At 34.6% G+C, this 24,174-nt stretch overlaps 1 protein-coding gene across 1 annotated transcript in view; it reads left to right on the forward strand.

Annotated features, from left to right (window-relative positions):
• The window catches only part of AHR (aryl hydrocarbon receptor), a 53,660-nt gene extending 31,272 nt beyond the window's left edge, over positions 1-22,388 (forward strand). The window contains exons 4-11 of the mRNA XM_007089079.3: positions 1,873-1,962; positions 3,807-3,930; positions 4,582-4,712; positions 6,362-6,564; positions 7,321-7,430; positions 8,555-8,696; positions 15,757-17,014; positions 19,894-22,388. Of these exons, the coding sequence (XP_007089141.2) occupies positions 1,873-1,962; positions 3,807-3,930; positions 4,582-4,712; positions 6,362-6,564; positions 7,321-7,430; positions 8,555-8,696; positions 15,757-17,014; positions 19,894-20,040 (2,205 nt within the window). The 3' untranslated portion in view covers positions 20,041-22,388. The remainder of the gene's footprint in view (positions 1-1,872; positions 1,963-3,806; positions 3,931-4,581; positions 4,713-6,361; positions 6,565-7,320; positions 7,431-8,554; positions 8,697-15,756; positions 17,015-19,893) is intronic.
• The last annotated feature ends 1,786 nt before the right edge of the window (positions 22,389-24,174 follow it).

Genomic DNA, 24,174 nt, shown 5'->3' on the forward strand with positions numbered 1-24,174 from the left:
GTAGCCATAATCTCTGAAATCAAGAACTTTAGAGCCCAGTTGGGATTAAAAGTGTAACAGTCCTGCCACAGCTGGCGAGCAATACTCCTAGAGGAGGCAGACCATGATAGGTACGTGGACAGGCTTCATTGAGCAAGGCTAGTTGTTTCCTGGCTCAGCTTCGCTCTGTGACCTTCGGCAAGTTGTTTTGCAGTTCACCTCGTTTACCTGATTGCAATACTGGAATATGGAACCTACCTCAATGGAATGTTGACGAATAAACAAAAACGTTTAGAAAAGTGGCTGTTAAATAGTAGATGCTGTTTATTGTTTTTGCAGTCAGTTTTGCAGGCGTATATTAGAGACCAAGAATCTTGAAGATGAAAAAAATTAGAGTGAAAAGGAAGACAGTTGCTGTTCATCTACTGTATCTAATAACTAAGGTAGATACCTACCTGACTTTGCTAGCATTCTAAGCACAGTGGCAATGTCTTGGTAATTCTCTAGTTCCAGTACTTGATAGGTGTCCTCTTCAGTTTGTCATCATTGATTAAGTGTTGAATTAGCTAATTGTTGTCATTATATACCTCAACAGTTCACAAAGCATGGTCATGTAAATATTTGCTCATTTCCACAACCTTATAGTAATGGTGCCTTATGTTAATTGAGTGCCGACTCTGTGCCAGGCGCTAAGATGAAATAGGCTCTTAACCAAATTGCCTGTTTTTCAAATGATGACACTAAAATTTGAAGGCATAAATAACCAAAGCCACAGAGATAATAAGAGACTGGGAAAGCAATCCAGTTCAAATCTGACTCCAAACTGTATGGTTCTCACTAAACCACACCATGTCTCCTTTTACATGAAGAAGAGGAGAGTCTCAGAAGGGTTTAGCATGATAACAGCAAAGAACACATCGAACTCTGCTGAGCTGAACTGAAGCAGGAAACAGTGAAGGCTTATAGAGATAAAATATGTGATAACCATAAATGTTTAAAGTGATCCAAATAAATACTCTTTCTTTTATCCAAGAGTATAGAAATATTAACAGTGGACTTGAGTAATGATTGAAAGAATAGAAAAAAATATAAATTTCCAAGCTGAAAGTAGAGGAGCAAAGGGAATAATAAAAATAAAAATTGGCCAAAAGCAGGTAAAATTGAAAGAAAAAGAAGTTTAATATAGATGAAAATAATAGAAATAGCACATATAAAATGATAGCTTTAAACTTGACTATATTAGTAATTAGATGGACATTTGTCTTATATAAAATGACAGCTTTAAACTTGAATATATTAGTAATTAAAGTGTATATTTGTATTACATGTATGTGTATTTTATGTGCAGTCCATATATGTGATTATGTTGCCAATAAAAGTTTTTAAATTGTTTTAATGCTTTGGGAGTATTCAGATTTCAAATTGCTTCAATGTGTGAATGGTCTGTGCAAAGATGTTCTATCAAATTTCTCTTCAGAAAATAATAAGCATCTTTACAGACTATCTTTCTCTAAAAAGCAATGTGATAGATTATAATACATGTTTATACAATTTAAAAAACATGTACAGTAAAAATATACAGTATATTTAAAGCGATATCTGAAGCACGAGGAAGACGAAACCGATTTTACTGAAGTTATGTGACTGAGCATTAAATTTAGCTGTAAGCTTTTCCTTACCTAAATCAAAAGGTATGAATAGATTCCACTCATCCCACAGTATACAGTGTATCTGTGTTTATGAGGTGTGATTTTAGCCATTTTAAAGAGAAAAATTTTCAGCAATAAAGTAACAGCCTTAAGCAACCTCATTATTTATGAGTGACCATATTGTTATTTAGTCACATTACTAATTTTAGAATCTTTTTCTAATTACTAATCTTTTTCTTTGTAGGCTCTGAATGGCTTCGTGCTGGTTGTCACTACAGATGCTTTGGTCTTTTATGCTTCTTCTACTATACAAGATTACTTAGGGTTCCAGCAGGTAAATATATTTTTCTTGGGTCATTTAAAATCTTTTTAGAAATTATGTATCATACATTTTAGGGATGTAATTGATACTTTATATATAGAAAATGTCATTTTCTATATATATACATATAATATATATTACATATATATGTTATATATGTAATATATATTATATGTGTGTATATATATATATATATATATATATATATATATTCCACAACTGGATTTTCAGACAAGCGTTTGTGAAAGAAATAGGATTTAAAAGATCAACAAGTGGCTAAAAAGGCACAGAACTTAATGTGTTGCCATGAAGGAGTGAAGAGTTGACTTATATATAGAAAATGTCAATTAAAATATGCTTATAAAATAAAAATCATCTTTTTGCAGCTAATAGTTTCTATACTGTTAATAATTTACTGCATTATAATTTTCTTAAATGTTATATGAGATTCATGGATATTGTGTTTCATCTTTCACTTATTAAGGAATCTCTTATATATAGAAACATTGGATGGGGGGCAGACAGGAGATTATTTGCCATCAAATTAGTTATGGATACTATGGAGGGCATGCGGCAGCTCTGAAATGAATGAGGTGATATGTAAAGGTACAGGCAAAATACCATGGTTTATATCTTTAATTCTGACTTAATGCTGATAATGGAAGCTTTCCTGATGCAAATGGTATTTAAGCATAAGATTCAGAGGGTGGACTTTAGTGTAGGAGGAGCACAGGAAAGAAGAGATAGGAGCACTACTATAAGCAGTAGACTGGAAGTGCTTAAAGAGATGAATGTATTTGGTTTGTTTAATGCTCTTGAATAAATGGTGCATAAATGGAGTGGTGTTTGTCGTATTTGAGGGACAAGAGCATCTGATATGATGTGAGAACAGTTTGTAAGTACACTTGACTGCTAGCTATTCTTATGTATCACTAGTTCTTAAATTCTAATGTGTTAAGACTCACTGGAAGAACTTGATGCAAAACTAAAATCTTTGGTCCCCACTCCGACATACTCTGATTTAGTACGTCAGAGTGGGGCCTATGAATTCGTATGTCAAACAATCTCACAGGTGATGCTGAGACTGCTGGCTTGAGTAACAGTGTCTACACTGTTAAACCGACTGAAGTTTAAACTCTGTTAAGTACACAGTGGAAGCCTCTAAGCTTTTTTTGTTAAGGGAACCTGTGCTACAGTCTGTGTTTCAGAGAAGAACTCTGGTAATCGGGTAATGGACTGCGTAGAGATGGTTTAATGCTAGTTACGTTCACAAGGAGGTTTAAGTCTAGATAGCTAAACCAGCGGAACCTGGCTCTGAGACAAAGCCTATCTTGTGGAGAGTCAAGTGGTAGAAGAAGGATTCTGACCTGGTAAAGGTATAATCCCTTATTCTTCCAGAGTGGACCGGAAATAAAAATTTAACGTTAAAGAAAGTCATTAGAGGACAGTGAAAGAAATAATTTAATACTCTTAAGCTTAGAGAAGTCTAAGACAACTGGATTTTCAGACAACCGTTTGTGAAAGAAATAGGATTTAAAAGATCAAGAAGTGGCTAAAAAGACACAGAACTTAATGTGTTGCCATGAAGGAGTGAAGAGTTGACTTCTATAATTGAAGAGCATTCAGCTAGGGAAGTGATGGCAAGGAACTCTTGCTCACCAGTGACAGTGCTCCCCTCTCTCTAGCTTTTCCTATCTTGGATGACTGGACAGCTCTGTGATCATCTGTCTGATTCATGTGCATTCATCACCATTAACGACCACCCCGTAATGTAGCTACATTTTGAAATTAACTTAGTAAGACACATTTTTTTAATCACGGCTTTAAAAAAATTTCCCTGTATGTTTTTTCTTTAGTCTGATGTCATACACCAGAGTGTGTATGAACTTATTCACACTGAAGATCGGCCTGAATTTCAGCGTCAGCTGCACTGGACATTAAACCCTACGCAGTGTGCAGACTCTGGACAAAGAATTGATGGTAAGAATGTTTACCGAAAGATAGTGTTGGGGAGTTTTTAATGTAAGTCTGTGAAAGGAGGCAGAGAACTTTTGGAGGCATATAACTCCTTGGTTAAAGTTGGGAAGAAGTGGAAAGACAGGAGTCTGCAGTTGTATGTCACAGTCAAGTCACAGACTGAAGACCTAAGGAATATTTTGACAAATGACCCCCATTGATGAATTTCAAGCGAAGAAGTGTTACCATACCTGGTAATATATTTTATACAAATAACTTTTGAAAGATTGGAAGGAATGTATAAGGTTGATCCTGGAGTGTGTAGAAGTTGTTCTGTCTGTAAAATGCACCAAATAAAAATCCAAGGGTAAAATCTTTTATCAATCAATGCTTTTAGAAATGTGTGAAGGTGTTAAGAAGATAAAAAGTGTTAGAGAATATGAAGATTATTGACAATAGAAATAAAAACAAAACTGAGTAGGTGAAGTTCTGCGTAGTCAAAGTGATATTCTGTACGTGTATTTCTTTTCATTAGCTCCTCTTCTGAAAATGATTCTTCATTTTTGTATTCAGAATAGAATCCGGTTAAGAAATTAACACAAATTTTATCTATCCCAAAACACCTGATTGTACAGCAAAATGGGATGTAAATTTGTGTTGCTATTATTTCTCTAGAAGCTAATGGCCTCCCGCAGCCAGCAGTCTGTTATAACCCAGACCAGCTTCCTCCAGAAAACTCTTCCTTTATGGAGAGGAGCTTCGTGTGCCGACTAAGGTGTCTCCTGGATAATTCATCCGGTTTCCTGGTAAGGTGCAAAATCTTATGATACTGGCAATTGCAGTTCAGAAAGTAAGAAATGTCAAAACCATTTTCTTCGGTTAGATTTGAGTTTGATTTTAAAAACCTCCTTTATAAAATAATTGCATGAAGGAAAGTAACTTTTTTTTTTTTCAGATTTCTAGTATTTTCCATAACTCCAAATCTCTATCTTTTAGGATATAGTAACAAAGGCTGAGTGAAATAACATGGACTTTGTATCTTGGCAAAATATTTCTGGGACTTTTTTATGTAAAAGAGAACTTAGTAGCCGTTTAGCAGCAGACTGTTGCTTTAAACCCTCTTTGCATTTAATTCCTGCTGAACAGAAAATTATCATGTACTTTGCTACACAGCTACAGTAACTGCCATATAGAAAAATGGTTGTAGGGCCACCTGGGTAAATCAGTCAGTTAAGCGTCCGGCTTAGGCTCAGGTTATGATCTCATGGTTTGTGGGTTTGAACCTCGTGTTGGGCTCTGTGCTGACAGCTTGGAGCCTGGAGCCTGCTCCAGATTGTGTCTTACTCTCTCTCTGCCCCTCCCCTGCTTGCAGTCTCTCTCTAAAAAAATAAATAAAAACATTTAAAAAGAAAGAAAAATGGTTGTATATTCATGATTGCAAAGTAGTCATCTGGTATGAGATGCTGTTGTTCTGAACACCTGAACAGGATAATCAGGGAGCAGCTTTCGCAGGATGCTCAGATTCATACTGTGTTTGTCCTTAAGGAAGTGCACTCCACTAGGCACAGAATACAGTACAAAGCATAGTGCATATTACTCTTGTGAATTAGCAGGAATTTGAAGTAACCAGATCTTAAACATTATTAGCAAACAGTGATTTTTGTTAATGTGTTTATTTCTGAAGATAATTTTGCTGACCCAGAGTTAGAATTGTGCTTTGAGATAGCTTTCCTAGTACTGATGATCAGCTAATATGTATTTCTCAGGTGGAATTTGCGTAATTGGGTCTTTGGTTCCTTGTGCTGCTACCATATCATACTGAGGTCAGAATCATCCCTCAGCCTGATTAATACTGTTTTAAGCAACTAAGTTGATCATGTTCACGTTTAAATCATCTTTGTTTCCTCGATCTTCTTTCTAAAAGTACCCTTTATTGTTACTTTGAGTTCTTCATTCTTTATGTGATTTTATGATTAATTTTAGCATTTTAATGAAATTGCATTTTATCTGTATATGGAAGATTGCCATGAGTTATGAAATAGAGCATGAGCTGTGGAATATAGCTCATCTCTATTTGAAAATTAATGTGTACTTGATGACTTTAGCATTATTCGTTCATTCAGGAAACATGTATTGAATGCCACGGGGGGAAGGAGCTACGTCCTCTAGGTGTGAATGACAGGGCATTTGTGAGCTCAGAAGATGATACGGGTATTTTTGTTGTGACAGTTAAAAAGGAGTACCTTATTGGGCTGCCCCTTTAGCATCTAATTCGTATTGCCTTTTGGGATAATTATAATGGGCTTCTTGTGGAGAAAAGAATGGAAGTAACATCAGTCAGCCTCAGGAACTTTTATGGAATTATCAACAACACTGGAAATGGCCATGATTGAGCCTTTGGAAATTAACAGTTTTAAAGGGTTGATTTTAATAAGCCGGTTTTGGTTTTTTAAAGGCAATGAATTTCCAGGGGAGGTTAAAGTATCTTCACGGACAGAACAAGAAAGGCAAAGATGGGTCAATCCTTCCACCTCAGTTGGCTTTGTTTGCAATAGCTACTCCACTGCAGCCACCCTCCATACTTGAAATTCGAACCAAAAACTTCATCTTTAGAACCAAACACAAATTGGACTTTACACCTACTGGTTGTGATGCCAAGTAAGTAAAACTTGTTCAGTTTTCTTTCATTAAACGTATATTTTGTTGTAGCAAATCTCTCTTAGTATGTAAAACATGTAGTGTAAATTATAATGTTTATTATTAAATTAGCTGTTATTTCATACTCTTTCAGTGTAGTCTTTTAAAATAATTTCATCAGGCTCACAAATCCTCTTGTAATTTTTTTTACGATACTTGTCACAGTTTCTGTGTCATAAAGATGATTTGCTTGTATTAGTAAGATTCACTATCCTGATGACATTTGTTGGTTTGTTTTACATTTTTTAATGCACAGACTCTTTTTGATTTTTAGCCCTAGAAGTTGAGTAACTTCCAGAAAATTATGAGGTAGACTGTGATATTAGCATTCATACTGTGTCAAAACCTATAATTGGTTTTCCCCTAATACGGGAATGCAGACAGATGTGAAAAGCTTTGCCCCTTGAAATGGAGTATATGCTTTCTAGGTTTTTATTAAAGATTCTGTTTTACCTACATAATCTACTCTGTTAGATTCTTCTTTAGCCATGCTAATTTTCAACAGTTTTTTTTTTTTCAGAAGAAGAAAATAAAACTGGTATTAACAGTCATAAACAAAAGAGCACTTCCATGAATATGGTTTTTTCTACTGCTCATATGAAATTCTGAATCAAGGAAAACAGTGCAGAAAATAGCATATAGCTGATCAGTTAGGTTGTTTTTTTCATTTATGTTAAATTTTAATTTCTTATTTACCTTTTTTTTTTTTTTAAACAGAGGAAAACTTGTTTTAGGCTACACTGAAGCAGAGTTGTGCATGAGAGGATCAGGATATCAATTTATTCATGCTGCTGATATGCTTTATTGTGCAGAGTACCATATCCGGAGTAAGTTGTATTTTGTTATGAATGTGTCCCAAAAAACTGCATATATTCTAGTACATGTTTCCAATTTCACAAAAGGTAATGAGTTTAAAGCAACTGGATAAACTTACAGTTGATGTCAAACCATTATGATTAACCTGAATTACACTCAATTTATTAACTGCCTTACACTTACCATGCAAGAGTCTAGTACTTTAATTACTATGAAAATGAACATTTTGCCCAATGTTTTGCTCAATTTTTAACGGCATTTTAAATGGTATCATTAATTTATAAATCTATGCTAATATAGATTATGCTTTAAAATGGTTAAATAAAATCCTAAGTGGTAGAAACATTCCCTTTTTAAAATGAAATTAATTTTAATAGTTTTGTTTTCCTCAAATTGTGTACCCTCTCTGTAGTTAGATGTATTACCAGAATTTTCTGATTTAATCTTCCCTTTAATCTACTAAATAATAAATTTAGTCTTGGGGCTCCTGGGTGGCTCAGTCGGTTAAGCGACTGACTTCGGCTCAAGTCATGATCTCATGGTTTGGGAGTTCGAGTCCCATGTCGGGCTCTTTGCTGACAGCTCAGAGCCTGGAGCCTCCTTCGGATTCTGTGTCCCCACTGTCTCTCTGCCTCTTCCTACCTCGTGCTCTGTCTCTCTCTCTGAAAAATAAACATTAAGAAAAATTTTTTTTTAAATAATGTTCAGTCTGTAGTAGAAAATAAACAATTCTGAAGAACTGTTTCCATACATTTTAATATATTGTGTTTAAAGTTATCAAGACATATATCATCTTTGGTGATAAAAGAAATATGTCCAAAAAATATGTCATAGGGGCTTTGTTTCAGACGTTTTCTTTAAAATGTTGATTTCAGGGGCACTTGGGTGGCTCAGTCAGTTAAGCAACTGACTTCGTGTCAAATCATGATCTTATGGTTCTTGAGTTCGATCCCCACGTGGGGCTCTGTGCTGACAGCTCAGAGCCTGGAGCTTGCTTCAGATTCTGTGTCTTCCTGTCTCTCAGCCCTTTCCTCACTCATGCTGTGTCTCTGTCTCTGTCTCTCAGAAATAAACAAACATTAAAAAGAATTAAAATGTTGTTTTCAGGTTTGATAATTTTTGGATTTTGTTTTAGTGATTAAGACTGGAGAAAGTGGCATGATAGTATTCAGGCTTCTCACCAAAGACAATCGATGGACCTGGGTTCAGTCTAATGCACGCTTAGTGTATAAAAATGGAAGACCAGATTATATCATTGCAACTCAGAGACCACTGACGTAAGTACAAAGACAAAATGTTTCATGTCTTCATTTCTTTTTTTTTTTTTTTTTAATAACACTTTGGTTTTTAAATCCTCTTACATGAAAACCTCAAAATAAATTCTATAAGAATTTTCTCTGGAAGTAAAAACTGAAAATATGTAAAGAAACAAGGCATAAATAAATGAAGGACATTGAGAAGACAGAATTGACAAACTTTATTGAACAACTAAATAGGTGGAATTACAGAAAGAGAATAACCAAAGAAAACTCCAGGTTTTTTTCTGATGTATGAAGGAAAGATGAAAAGCTAGTGCCATATATAAAATAAAATAAATGCATAACAGTCCTGTGCTTAGTACATGTTTTCTAAACAAGCAGAGGTTTTTGTGTTTCATATAGATTCTGTAAGTAAGCATTTTGTCAGATATTTGTATTAGAAATGTTTTCTACGCTCTAGAGAGCTGATGTTTTGTTTGTATGTGACTTGAGGTAAGATCAATATTAATATTTTCCTTTATATGTATATCCAGTTGATCAGAATCACTTATTGACAAGGCTGCTTTTTTTCCCTGCTCCACTGCATTTTGATCAGGGGATTGTGTCTGTGGTTCTGTTTTTGGATTCCATTAGTCTACTTGTCTGTTTTCACCTCAATAGCACATTATCTTTATTACTATATCTTTATAATAAATCTTGATATTTGTGTGTCAGCTTTCCATATTAGTTGAGGAATTTTTGTTCTCCTCTAGCATTGTCTCCTCTCTTCTTTATCCTTTATATTTTAGAAATAAGTTGTCAGATTTCACCGGAGTATCTGTTGTGATTTTGAACGAAATAGCATTGAAACTAGAGCTTATTTTGGGATAATCAGCGTCTTTACAATACTGACTCTTCCAACCCTTGAACATGGTTAATATATGTATGTGCATATGGGTACATGAGTCTGTACCTATGTCTTTATCTTAATAATGGGTTGTATTTTTCTTACCTGACTCTTACGTATCTTTTTCTTAATTTTATTTCTAGTTGTTTGATGTTTTGTGATGCTGTTTTTAAATGGTGTGCATGGTGTGGTGCCTGGGTGGCTCAGTCGGTTAAGTATCCAGCTCTTGATTTCAGCTCAGGTCATGATCTCATGGTTCGTGAGATCGAGCCCCAAGTCAGGCTCTTGTACTGACATCATGGAGCCTGCTTGAGATTCTCTGTCTGTGTCCTCCCCCTTCCACTCTTTTGCTCAAAAAAATAAATAAATAAAACATTAAAAAGAATAGTATGCATGTGTACACCAGTTTCTAATTGTTGAATTTTTTAATGCTGGCTTGTATTCAGTGAACTTATTGAAATCCACTTATTCTCATAAGTGTCTGGATCCTTCACAATTTACTACATAACATTTGCAATAATTTTTTTAATCTTTAGACATTTATTATTTTTTAAAATTCCTTTATTGCACTGGTTAGGCCCTCAGTAAAATGTGAAAGAAATAATGATATCAGGTTTTGTTTTTGTCTTATTACCAGTCTCAGGGGGAATCTTTTAATATTTTACCATCAAGTATGATGTTGTGGTAGTGCTTTTGCTATTAAATTATATATATATATACACACACACACACACGTGTGTGTGTATGTATACACACATATACAATATCTAGATACTACATGCATACATATATACATATATTCTGTATTTATATACATTATATTCATATATCCATATAGATTATATACATTTTGCTACTAAATATATATTTTTGTTTAAGTATATGTACACTCATGTATATATATGTATAATATATATTCGTGTGTGTGTGTATATATGTGTGTGTGTGTATATATATATATATGTTTTTAATTTAAGAGCTTCCCTTCTCTTTAGTTTACTAAATGTTATCATGATGGGTGCTGAATTTTGTTAAATACTTCTGGATTCATTAACATGATGATGATTTTTCTCTTTTATGCTGTATTTCCTTTTCATTTTGTAGTATCTGTACTGACTTTTAAAGAAACATTGTTATTAGCAAACTGTGCCTTCTCAAATAATATTGCTACAAAGCCATTAGTTTCTAATCCTCTCAAGGATCCAACTTTTGGTTTGTTGATTTTTCCTATTGTTTGCTTGTTTTCTGCTGCATTTATATCTGCTTATTACTTCTTTCCTTCTACCCTCTTTGGGTATATTTGCTATTTTTCCAGCCTTTATCAATTCCCCCTTAAGCACAACTTTAACTACAGTCCTCGTGTTTTGATGTGTCTTGTTTTTTCTATTCGTGATTTTTAAATATAGTAGTATGTACTTTTTACATTGGGGATTTTCTGGGTTTTTTGTTTTAAAAAAAATTTTCTTAAGGTCTTCTAGATCAAGTGCACGTGAGTGGGGGAGGGGCAGAGAGATAGGGAGACACAGAATCCAAAGCAGGCTCCAGGCTCTGTGCTGTCAGCACAGAGCCCAATGTGGGGCTTGAACCCATGAACCTTGAGATTGTGATCTGAGCCGAAGTTGGACACTCAACCGACTGAGCCACCCAGGTGCCCCTGGTGTTTTTGTTATTGAATTTTACATCAATTCCACTGAAGTTAGAAAACATTCTGTGTGTGATGTCAGTGTTTTGAAATTTGTATTTTTTGTATCATTTATGATCAAATGTTTTATGGTCAAATATATAGTCAGTGTTAGTAACATATCCCATGTGCTCTGGTAAAGAATCTATGTTCTATTGCAGGTATAGTGCTCTTCATTTATCAGTGGTTTCATTTGGGCTGTTCTTATTTTTACTATTTGAGTTTGCTTGTTCTGTTAGTTATTCAAAGGTTATTGGTTGCATTTTCTCATTACCAATGAGGCAGGACATCTTTTGTATCTTTCTAGGGCATTTTCCTTCTATGAATTGTCCATTCATATTGTTTGTCTATTTTCTCCTATGTTGTTTGCTTCTCTCTGGGTCCTCATTGGAGCTCTTTACTTCCTATGGGTGTTAAGTTGGATATATTTATACACACACATACTATATGTAGTATACATGTGAAATTACAAACGTGACATGTTTTATCCATGTATAAACTTGATTTATGAATGCTTGTGCCATGTAAGATTTTTAATTTTTATGTCAATTATGCTAGTATTTTCCTATAGAGATTCTACATTTTATTTACATGTGACTCTTCCCACTCAGATTTCTAAGATTTTTTTAAGTATAATTAACATACAATATTTTATTAGTTTTGAATGTACAACATAGTGATTCAACAATGATACACATTATGTAGTGCTTACCGTAAGTGTAGCTGCCATCTGTCAGCATATAAAGTTATTACAGTATTATTGACCGTATTCCCTGTGTCGTACTTTTCATCCCCATAATTTATTATAACTGAGAGTTTATACCTTTTAATCCCATTCGTCTATTTAACCCATCCTCCCAGCACCTTAAGTCTGGCAACCACCAATTTGTTCTCTATTTATGAAACTGTATCTGTTTTTGTGTGTGTGTGTTTTGTTAGTTTTCTAGATTCCATGTAAGTGAAATCATATGCTATTCATCTTTCTCTAACTTTCACTTAGTGTAACACCTTGTAGGTCCATCCATGTTTTTATAGATAGCAGGATTTCATTCTTTTTTATGGCTGAGCAATATACCATATCTTCTTTATCCTCTCTTGTGTTCAATAGGTTGCTTCCATATTTTGGCTATCGTAAGCAGTGTTGTAATAAACATAAGGGTGTCTCTCTCCTTTTGAGGTAGTGTTTTCATTTTCTTTGGGTAAACACCCAGCAGTGAAATTACTGAATTGCGTGGTGGTTATTTTTTTAATTTTTTGAGGAGCTTCTATACTGTTTTGCACAGTGGCTGTGCCAGTTTACATTCCCACCAACAGTGCATGAGGGCTCCCTTTCCTCCACACCCTCACTACCACTTGTTATTTCTTGTTTTTGATGGTAGCCATTCAGACTGGTGTGAGGTGGTATCTCATTGTAGTTTTGATGTGCATTTCCCTGATAATTAGTGATGTTGAACATCTTTTCATCTGTCTGTTAGTCGTCTGTTATCTTCCCTGGAAAAATGTCTATCAGGTTCTCTTTTTAATCAGATTCTTTTTGGTAAGTTGTATGAATTATTTATATATTTTGGATATTAACCCCTTATTAGATACATCATTTGCAAATATCTTCTATTCAGTAGGTTGTCTTTTCATTTTGTTGATTGTTTTTTTCACTTTGCAGAAGCTTTTTATTTTGGTGCAGTCCTAATCATTTGGTGTTGTTTTTGTTTTCCAATTTGTCGGCATACAATTTTTCATATAGTCTCTCATATTTCTGTAGGGTTGGTTGTTACTTCTTTTATTTCTGATTTTATTTATTTGCATTTTCTCTCTTTATTTCTTGATCCTCGCTAAAGTTTTATTGATTATCTTTACAAAGGCTGTTGGTTTCATTAATCATTTCTTTGTAGTCTCTATTTCATGTATTTCTGCTCTGATCTTTAGTATTTCCTTCCTTCTAACTTTGTGTTTATTCTTTTTCTAGTTGCTTTGGGTGAAGGGTTAGATTTGTTTCAGATTTTCCTGGTTTCTTGAGATAGGCCTGTATTGGTTTCAACTACTTAGAATTACTTTGGCTGTGTCCCAAAGATTTGGACCACTGTATTTCCATTTTCATTTGTGTCCAGGTATTTTCTGATTTCCTTTTTCATTTCTTTGTCATTCCTTTGGTTTTTTAATACCCTGTTGTTCAGCCTCCATGTATTTGTGTTTTTTCTAGGTTTTTTTTTTTTTTTTTTTCCTTACAGTTGATTTCTAGTTTCATTTATTTGTGGTCAGAAAAAATCCTTGTTTGGATTTCAGTCTCAAATTTACTGACACTAGTTTTGTGACTTAACATGATCTGTCTTAGAGAATGTTCTGTGTGCATTTGAATGTGCATTCTACTTCTTTTAGATGGAATTCCCTGTTATAGATTAACTCCATCTGGTCTAATGTATCATTCAAAGCCACTGTTTCCTCATTAATGTTTTGCCCAGATGATCTATCCACTGATGTAAGTGGGGTGCTCAAGTCCCCTACTACTGTTGTATTACTGTCATTTTGTGTCCCTTTATGTCTTTCATTTAGGCTTCATATATTTACTGATCCTCTACTAGGTGCATAGATATTTGCATTTGTTATATCCTTTTGTTGGATTGATCCCTTTATCATTATGCAATGCCTTCCTTGTCTCTTGTTATAGTCTTTGTTTTAAAATGTATTTTGTCTTTTAAGTATTGTTACCCCAGCTTATTTTATTTTGCTTTCATTTGCATGGAAAATATTTTCATATCCCTTCACTTTTAGTCTGAATTTGTCTTTAGTCTGAAGTTAGTCTCTTATAGGTAGCATATAGATGGGTCTTGTTTTTTTTCCAGTCACCTTGTATCTTTTGATTGAAGCATTTAGACCATTTATATTTAATTAATACATTAATTGCCATTGTGTTCACTGTTCTGATTTTTTTTTGTAGTTCTTCTCTTTTCCCGTCTTATTTTCTTGCTTCCCTTCTGATGGGTATCTTTCTTCAGTGTCATACTTGGATTTCTTTCTCTTTATTTGATATTATTTTTTAAATCTTTTACATATTTTTGGTCTGCAGTAACCTTAAGGTTCATATATAACATCCCAAGTATATAGCAGTTTATATTAAGTTGATGGTTGATGGTTGCTTAAGTTTGAACACATTTCTAAAAGTACTATGTTTTTGCTGCCCTCTCCATTTTTTATATATTTGATGGTATGTTTTATCTTTGATTACCTCAACTAATATTTAGATCTAATTCATTTTTACTACTTTTGTCTTTTCATCATCATAAGGTTAAATCATGCATTTATAAATGATTGATCTCCTGCCTGTACTCTAGGTTTGCCAGTGACAATTTTCCTTTCTTAATTTTCTCACTTCTTGTTGTGACCTATTTTTTCCTGAAAGAAGTCCCTTTACATTTCTTTTAAGTGGTTTAGTGGTGATGAATTCCCTTTAACTTTTGTGTGGGAAAGTTTTCACCTCTTCTTCAATTCTGAGTGATAGTCTTGCTGTAGGTTTGTTTCCTTTCAGTACTTGGAATATCTCATGACAGCCCCTTCTGGCCTGCAGAGTTTGGCTGCTTCCTGGACCAGAAAACCTGTTTCCTTCCCCAGTTTAGGGAATTTTTCAGTCCCTTTCCTTCTGTCTTCTTCCTCTAGGAGCCCTATAATGTGAATGTTTGTGTGTTTGATGTTGTCTCAGAGACCCCTTAACTTATCCTTTTTCTTTTTGCTGTTCTCCTTGCCTACTTTCCATTACCTGTGCTCCAGATCACTGATCCATTCTTCTGCATCGTCTGACCTGTTGTTGATTCCTTCTGTATTTTTCATTTTAGTTATTGTATTAAACTCTGATTTTTTTTTTTTTTATATTTTATGTCTCTTGGCTGAAGCAGTCACTGAGTTTGTCTACTCTTCTCCCAAGTCCAGTGAGCATTTCTTTGAACTCTTTATCAGGTAGATTGTTTATCTCCATTTTGTTTAGTTTTTCTCAAGTTTTGTCTTACTCTTTTGTTCGAAGTGTTATCCTATTTTCTCATTTTGACTTTCCCATTAGGTTTAACAGGTACTCCCAATCTTGAAGGAGCAGACTTGTGTAGGAAGATCTCCTATGTAGGTTGCATGTCTCTGGCACATTTGGCTGAATGACTAGTGCTGTAGAGGGCAAGGAGTCCCTAGTTGCTCTGCACAGGGGTTGCCTTGGCTGGGATGGTTAATTCCTAAGTGTTATAGTTTGTTTTTATAGTTGGATCTTTATTCCACTTTGAATTTATTTTTTTCAGGAGGATTTCAGGGGTGGAAACTGAGAATGGATATAATGACTAAATTCTGGGATAAATTCTAAATCACTTAAATTTTTCTAACAAGTTTTCTAACACTTGTTATCTGGAACATTTATGTCAAAGTAAAGTTCATGCTCCAGATCAAACTCAATTACAATGTATTTTGCTTTTATATTGTTTTTCTATTACATTTTTCTAAGTGTTTGATATAACTTTTTTTTTTCTCATACCCAATTTTAGAGATGAAGAAGGAACAGAGCATTTACGAAAACGAACTATGAAGTTGCCTTTTATGTTTACTTCTGGAGAAGCTGTGTTATACCAGGTAAATAACCCTTTTCCTCCCATGATGGATCCCTTACCAGTGAGGACTAAAACTACTGCTTGTGGAAGAGAGTCTGCTACCACATCAACTCTAAATAAGGAATCTTTCAATCCCAATTCCCTCCTGGGTGCCATGATGCAACAAGATGAGTCTATTTATCTCTATCCTGCTTCCAGTAACACAGCTTTTGAAAGAAATCTTTTTAACGAACCTATGAATGAATGCAGTAATTGGCAAGACAGTATGGCACCAGTGGGAAATAACAGTATCCTGAAACATGAGCAAATAGGTCAGTCTCAGGATATGAACCCAGCAATCTCTGGAGGTCAATCAGGGCCCTTTGCAGACAACAGAAATAGTGACTTGTACAGCATTATGAAACACCTAGGCATTGATTTTGAAGATATCAAAGACATGCAACAGAATGAGGAATTTTTCAGAACTGACTTTTCTGGTGAGGATGACTTCAGAGATATTGACCTCACAGATGAAATCCTGACCTATGTCCAAGATTCTTTAAGCAAGCCTGCCTTCCAGTGTCCCGGTTACCAGCAGCAACAGGCCGTGGCTGTGAACTCAAGTTGTATGGTACAGGAGCACCTGCAGCTAGAACAGCAGCAGCAGCAGCAGCAGCGGCTGCAGCACCAGCAAAACCTCGTAGCATCGGAGCAGCAGCAACAACTGTGTCAGAAAATGCAGCATATGCAAGTTAATGGCATGTTTGCCAATTGGAGCGCTAACCAGTCTGTGCCTTTTGGTTGTCCGCAGCAAGAGCTACAGCAGTATAATGTCCTTTCAGACTTACCTGGGACCAGTCAAGAGTGTCCCTACAAATCTGAGACGGATGCTATGCCTTATACACACAACTTTATCCCCTGTGATCAGTCTGTGCTGCCACAACATTCCCAGGGGCCACAGTTAGACTTTCCCTTAGGGAACTTCGAACCATCCCCGTACCCTACTACTTCTAATTTAGAAGATTTTTTCACGTGTTTACAAGCTCCTGAGAACCAAACACACGGACTTACTCCAGAGCCGCCCATAGTAACTCCTCAGACGTGTTATGCCGGGGCTGTGTCCATGTACCAGTGCCAGCCGGAACCTCCGCACGGCCACGAGGCCCAGATGCAGTACAATCCAACAATGCCGGACCCACAGGCATTTTTAAACAAGGTAAGGGTTTTCTCAGGCTGAGTAAACCTTTTTAGTGATTCTTCTTACATTTATAGACCTCAATTGTAAATTTTTTATTTGACTATTTTTTAATAAGCCAGTACTTTTCCAGTAGTAGTGTGTTACTAATACTAATAGATCTTTTTTAACTGAACAGCCAAGGAGAAAAAAATCAAGGGCTACAGCAACATGAGTATGTCATATATTGTTTAGAATAGATCCTTTGGTTTATCTCTGTTCTTAATAATTACAGGACCCTTTAAAAATTCAGAGTTCAGAGGCGCCTGGGTGTCTCAGTTGGTTAAGCGTCCAACTTTGGTCTTGATCTCGTGGTTTGTGAGTTCCAGCCCCACTTTGGGCTCTGTTGTTGACCACTCAGAGCCTGGAGCCTACTTCCAATTCTGTGTCTCCATCCCCCACTCACTCTCTGTCTCTCTCTCTCAAAAGTAAATAAACATAAAAAAAAAAAAAACTTTTTTTTTAAATATCAGACTTCAAATATATATTTGCATTTTTAAAAGTAATTTCTTAAAGCTCAATCTTTTTTGTATGTGTTAAAATCAGGTTAAAGTCAATACAGTTGTGCTTTTTTCAGACACCTTTGTCCTTGGTGATCCCTGAATTCAGTCTGAGGCTCCTCAGTGTTCTATGGTAATCCCTCCATGTTATCTGCCCAATCCTCATTTTATCCTTCAAGATGGAATGTTTTTTTCTAGCATCTTGTAAAAAAGTGTAACTTACTGGCTTTCTCTCATGTGGTCAAGCTGGGTACTGTGCTAAATTTTCTACTTGTCTAGAAGTTTTGTTTGTTTATTTGAGAGAGAGAAAGATCGAGCAGGGGAAGCAGAGGGAGAGAGAGAGAATCCCAAGCAGGCTCTGCACTGTCAGCACAGAACCCCATGGCGGGGCTTTTACTGATGAATTGTGAGATCCTGACCTGAGCCGAAATCTAGAGTTGGACACTTAACAGGCTGAGCCACCCAGGACCCCCCAAAATTTGTACTTATTTTTTAAGGGGCTTGAACTCACAACCCTGAGATCAAAACTCACATGCTCTACCAACTGAGCCAGCCAGGAGCCCCTATATCTTTAAACTATGTCATCAGAATACTTCTAGCAGCAAGCACACTTTAAATCTAAATATATATATATATATATATATATATATATATATATATATATATATGTGTGTGTGTGTATATATATATATTTTAGATTATGTATATATATTTTTTACATTTAAACATATATATGTGTGTGTGTGTGTATATATATGTGTGTGTGTGTGTGTGTGTATATATATATATATATATATATATATATATATATATATATATTTAAACAGTAATGGTAGCTGCTCTCTGTGGCCACTGGGGAATACATCATTTTTTCATTCATGCTTTTCTGTTAGAAAATATTGAGTTCATTTTATAGTATAATTAAGTAGGCTTTTGAAGAAAATCTTGATTTAAACTAAGTTCAGTGGTTTCTGTTTTCTGTGTATTATAGATTAGCAACAAAGATTCAAGTTAACATTTGTAATTGTCTTACATTTGGCTTGTATATGAGTTTTTTGATAGAAAATGGTAATGAAAGTTTTTCTTATCCTCATTTCTGACATCTTCAATTATATCAGAATTATTCAGTACACTCTCACAACATTGCTATGAAGTACCATGGATAGGTAACTTGAGTAAGTTGTTGACAACTTAATAATTTACATAACCTAAAATTTCATTACCAGGTTCTTTCAAGTTTTTTGTTTTTCTCCCCTCCCTGCCACTTTGTGTTACTTCTTTATGAACAGTGAGTTAATAGCAAGTCTGTAGACCTATGTATTTCCCCAGGGAGTTACTTTTAAAAATTGCCTACGTGGCTCACAGTATTATTTTATTGCATAGCATTGTTTTTGATAACATACTTCAAGACAATTGCTGACTTGCATTGTGTTAATGACTGGTAAGAGTAACTTAAAGGCTACCATTCTCTGCATAATAACTTCCATTTGAAGGCTCCACAGCTGCCATTCACTGAAGACCTGGATTATATGACTTTCACTATATATTTAATGTGTGTTTTAGAGGATCTTTTAAATCTGTGTTTCAAGGAATTAAGGGTATGATTTTGATCTATATGAAAATTTCCATAACTTTCACTAACTATATCCAATACAAAGGCCCTATAATCTATAAAAGCGTACAGACTATGTATCTGGTTTTTTTTGTTTTTTTTTTTTTAGTAGCAATTGTAGACTCATTAGACTATTTGCATTATAAGAAGACAAGAGCAAGCATTTTATCTGATAAAAATCTATAATTAGGATACTTTTTAATAGCACTTACTAAAAGCCTGTAACAAATAAAAATGGTTTAGGAAATCATACCCATGCTGTAATATTTTAGGAATATTAAGATGCTTCTATCAGAAATGACCTCTTATAGAAAAGTTCTACGTCTGCAGTCCAGTCTAGTCATTTTGAATGCAGTCAAGACTTTGGTACCCAGAACTTGCCTGAGATGAAATCTGGTCAAAGCTAACCTATGTATGACGGATATATCTAACTGTGATTCATAACTGGTACTCTCTGATCCATCATTTCCTATCCAGACCAAAGGCAATTTGTTAATCAAATACTCTCCTAATACCACTTCTGAGCTGAGACCCATGTATCACACATCTGTACCATCTAATGGAGAAACCAGATTGTTATAAATGCAGCTAATACATAATATTTGCTGTGTTGGTCTTCATTGAATGATGTAAAGAATCTGAAGTTTAACATGCAAGACAAAGATTTTAAAAATACTTTTTAATATATCATTTAGTGGGTTAAGATACTTGAAAAATCTAATAAGTTGCATTGCTATTTTTGTTTGCAGTTTCAGAATGGAGGAGTTTTAAATGAAACCTATCCAGCTGAATTAAATAATATAAATAGCACTCAGACTCCCACACACCTTCAGCCCCTTCATCACATGTCAGAAGCCAGACCTTTCCCCGATTTGACATCCAGTGGATTCCTGTAATGCCAAGCCCATTTTTCACCATGGATTAAAGAAGATTACAGAATAATAGAACTATCAGTGTTGGACATCAGCAACTTTACATGGAGGCATTGATGTATGTTGTTCGCACTATTATTCCAAACCAAATTTTAATGTTTTTAAGAGTTAAAAAAAATTACCAAAACTACATATATTATAGTCATTAAAAAAGAAAGTGTACTGCCAGAGAGAGGGAGATGCTATCTTTATTTCACTTTATAGTCTGAGTAGTAGAGAATATACAAAATTCATTCAGGGGAACTTTATGACACTTTTAAATAAAAAATTTCTGTCAGAAAGAAATGGAATACTTTTGAGTTTTCAACTTATCTATTCTTATTAGTACACCAAATAACAAACTATTTCCTTTTATCTTCTTTTATCTCAGATGTTAAAATAAGTGGTTTGGTGCTTTTATAAAAAGATAATCTCAGTGCTTTCCTCCTTTGTTGTGTAAGTGCCTCACAATTTTTTATAACACTGTAGGATGTATATTTGATAGAAAGTAAACTTTTTAATAACTTTCTGCACACAAATATTATTTGTATTTCTTAAATTCAGTCATTTGTATTAGTCCAGGCATGTTTTAACTGCACTACTCACCCACTTTCTTCAGGAAAAGGGCAAGTTATGATTGAAAAAATATTTATTACCTAGTTGCTTCTACGTATTAAATGTTGCTATGTGCCTTACGTTGAAAAATTTTGAAAGTAAAATGTCTTTCCAAATTATTTTTTGATCAAATAAAGACTGCAGCACTAAAATGTCAACAGTGTTTTCGGGAGAAAGAGATACACTGCAACTTACCTTTACTGAAATCTCCACCATGGTGGTTCAGTGTTGCAGGTGTGCAAAGATCTGCTTGAATGGGACCGTGTTTATCAACTTGCAACGAGGAGGAAGTAGCTTTATTTCTAGCTCTTTAATCACCATTTCACTGTGTATAAATTCTTTAAAAACTACTTTAGACCTAGAATGAACTTTAAGGTAGAATGTGTTGACTTTATAACTTTCACTTACTAGTACAGTGGAAACTATTTGTTTTTTCTCATATTTGAGGAGCGTGAAGGTTGAACGTGGCAATGTTTGATGCAAAGTATTGTTATGAGTGACACGATTGGTGCATTTATATAGTTTATAATGAACAAAATTATATTTAAAGTATTTTCAAGCTTTCATTTGAAAATAGTCCATACCTTATATATGCACGTAATTTGAGTCTTACATATAGTCTTGCATCTTTTCAAAATATCAAATAATGAATCCAACTGCTTTTACTTTGGTCTTAAGACACCCATGCCATTCTCTTAACTTCAAACAGTACATTGTTTCTAGGATACAATGGCCTTTATTACTGGTAAGGCAAATGATCCCCCCACTAACTCTACTGTCCTCAGGTAATTTTTAAAAAAGACTCATTTATTTAAATGTGACATCTGAAGGGCAGGCACATTTTTCATGTATTCTATAAAAAACATGATGGAATCTTAAACCAAGGTATAGTATTAAAATGCACTATTTTCACTTATTTTTTTTTTAGTAAATTAATGTATATCAAAGTGGCTTCAGAAAAAATATGTCAGTTCTATGAATTTTCAGTTCATTCTTTGAATCCATAGAATCAATTTAAGGAAAAAAACCAATTTGTCTAAAACATTTCATAATTTGTTTCCAGTATGAGGTATCACTAAAGGTTTAGACCAGTGGTCTGGCTTAATATTCCATTTTTACATTTAAACTTTTCATTAAAAGCCTTCACAATAACCATTTTTGTTAGTGTCTTCCACATGCCGTTGGGTGAATTATTTAGTGGAAAAATAGGCTTTTTAAAGTGTGAATAGGATGACAGTTCTACACTTACAAAATTAAAAACTTTTAAAGCAATATTGTATATTTTTATCTATATAAAATAAAATGTATCTAAGAATAATAAAATCACATTAAACCAAATACACATTTGTCTGTATTGCTAAGTGCCAAACAGAGAATGCTCCGTGTGCTGGTCTAATGAGGGACTCATTTCTTAGATAATGTGCACTTCTGAGTATGTGGGTATGTCTAATTTGAACTTTTCCTAAACCAAGTTGTTCTTCCGGTACCAGGAGATTTGCCTGTGTTCCAGTGTATGAGGAAGCTTTCATTCATTACTCTGCACCAACTAGTGTTTTTCAGTATTACTAAATTTTTGGTAGATGTTTTCATGACTTTTTTCTTCAAAATATTACTGCATACCTATGTCATACATATTTTGTTCAAAATATGATTTATAATATCCTTATCAAACAAAATTGTATACAATAATATATGGTAATAAAATGAAGTATAAATTACATGTTTTAATGTAAATTCTTTCTGGTTCATATAGAGGAAAAGAGCATGTTTAGTACAGTGTTTTAACGATATTAAAGGCAATCTATAATATTGAAGGAGACACGAAGCAATAATTTATGAAATTCTGCCCATGGATATTTTAACCTTTACATGGATATAAAAAAGGCTCTTCAAGTAACGTCGCAGATTAAAATGCTTCTGAAATGGAGTACTCTTTTAAACTTTGTATTGGTGTTACAGATGTAGTGGTGTTAGTGTCTCAAATTTTAAAACTCTGCTTTTAATACTATTTGATGAGTTTTTAAAACAACTCATGTTGTATTTTGTTCTCAGATTAGAAAAATTATTGCTTAAGCCTATCCTCTAACAAATATAAATGATACGTTACGCCTTTGGCATTAAACTCAGGAAAACATTCACTAAGAATGTTGCAATTAGAATTATTTGAAGAAAAAAATCCTAAAACAACAGTTTTCATTCTATTAACTTTTTTTACATTAGTCTTATGTTTAGCCATTACAATCATTACAATCATTAGATATTTCTTCTCAACGCTCGACATATAAGCATGGCAAGTGACCAACACCATACTTAATTTGGACATTTTAGAAATACTGTGTCTTTTGTCTAAGAGTTCCATATTCAGTTTTAACCATTTGATCTGAAAACATCAAGTAAAAAAATCGAGATCATGATAATTGTCTTTGCTTTCACTCCAGTGGCTTCGATCAGCAGGAATGACTTCCAGTTGTGCCCCTTCACCGAGCCTGTCAAATACCAGTGGTGGTAGTTACTCACAGGACTGGATACTACTCTCATGTTTGCCTCCCAGTGTTCGCGGATGACCTTGCTTCTAGTGTTACTAATACAATTGAAATCATCAGAAACCTGTAACGCATCCTTAGTGTGTCTGTACCTTGACCTCAACAGTGCCACTACCCTTGATCTCTTAGGCTCACCTACAGTATGTGAGGAGAGCTTCCCCTAACTTCCAGATGAATACCCTGCCTTTCCAAGTCTTGTGCACATAGTGTCTACATTGCCCCTGTCCAGTCTTTGTTCTATAAACTTCTCTCTGTGCTGCTTCTCCCTCCAGCCTGGAAAATACTTACTTGACCCTGCATCCTTTTCTTACTAAATTCTTTACCTCCTTTCTCTAAAATAATTTTTTATCTCCTAAAATCTTGTTTTATTTTTCATCTTTCTATTAAAATGCTTTATGGACGTTCACTTAACTTCCTTCCCACCAGAGGCTAATTCTCTCTCCCTGCAGGCCAAATTGTACCATTTGTACCATCGGTGAACTTTTTTCTTCCCTTAGCTTCAGTGACATCCATTGTCCTGAAACCTTCTATCAGTCCTTGTCTTTCCTGTGTTAGCTACTCTCCCTTCTTCCACCTGGTAACAGACTTGGTTCTGACATTTTGTCTTTTTTTTTTTTTTCTATATACTGTACCTTTGGAAGCTCATCCATTCTGCAACTCCTGCCTTTATGATGAACTGCTGCAAAACCTGTTCTCTCTTATCTTACCTCTGCTAATCACTGACTGACATTGTGGAACATCTTCTCCCTCTGAGAGCATAGCAAAGCTTAGCACACAGACTCTGGAGTATGATTCCTGGCTTTGTACATATATGATATGAATCATTGGGAAGATCTCTTACTCTGAGTCATAGTTTCTACAAAATAAGGATAACCATAATACCTGCCTCACTGGATTGTTGGAGGATTCAATAAATGATTTATGATAAACTACTTAGTTCCCAATGGCCAAAACTGGAACA

This window comes from Panthera tigris, chromosome A2 (assembly GCF_018350195.1).
Source record: "Panthera tigris isolate Pti1 chromosome A2, P.tigris_Pti1_mat1.1, whole genome shotgun sequence".
NCBI lineage: Eukaryota > Metazoa > Chordata > Mammalia > Carnivora > Felidae > Panthera > Panthera tigris.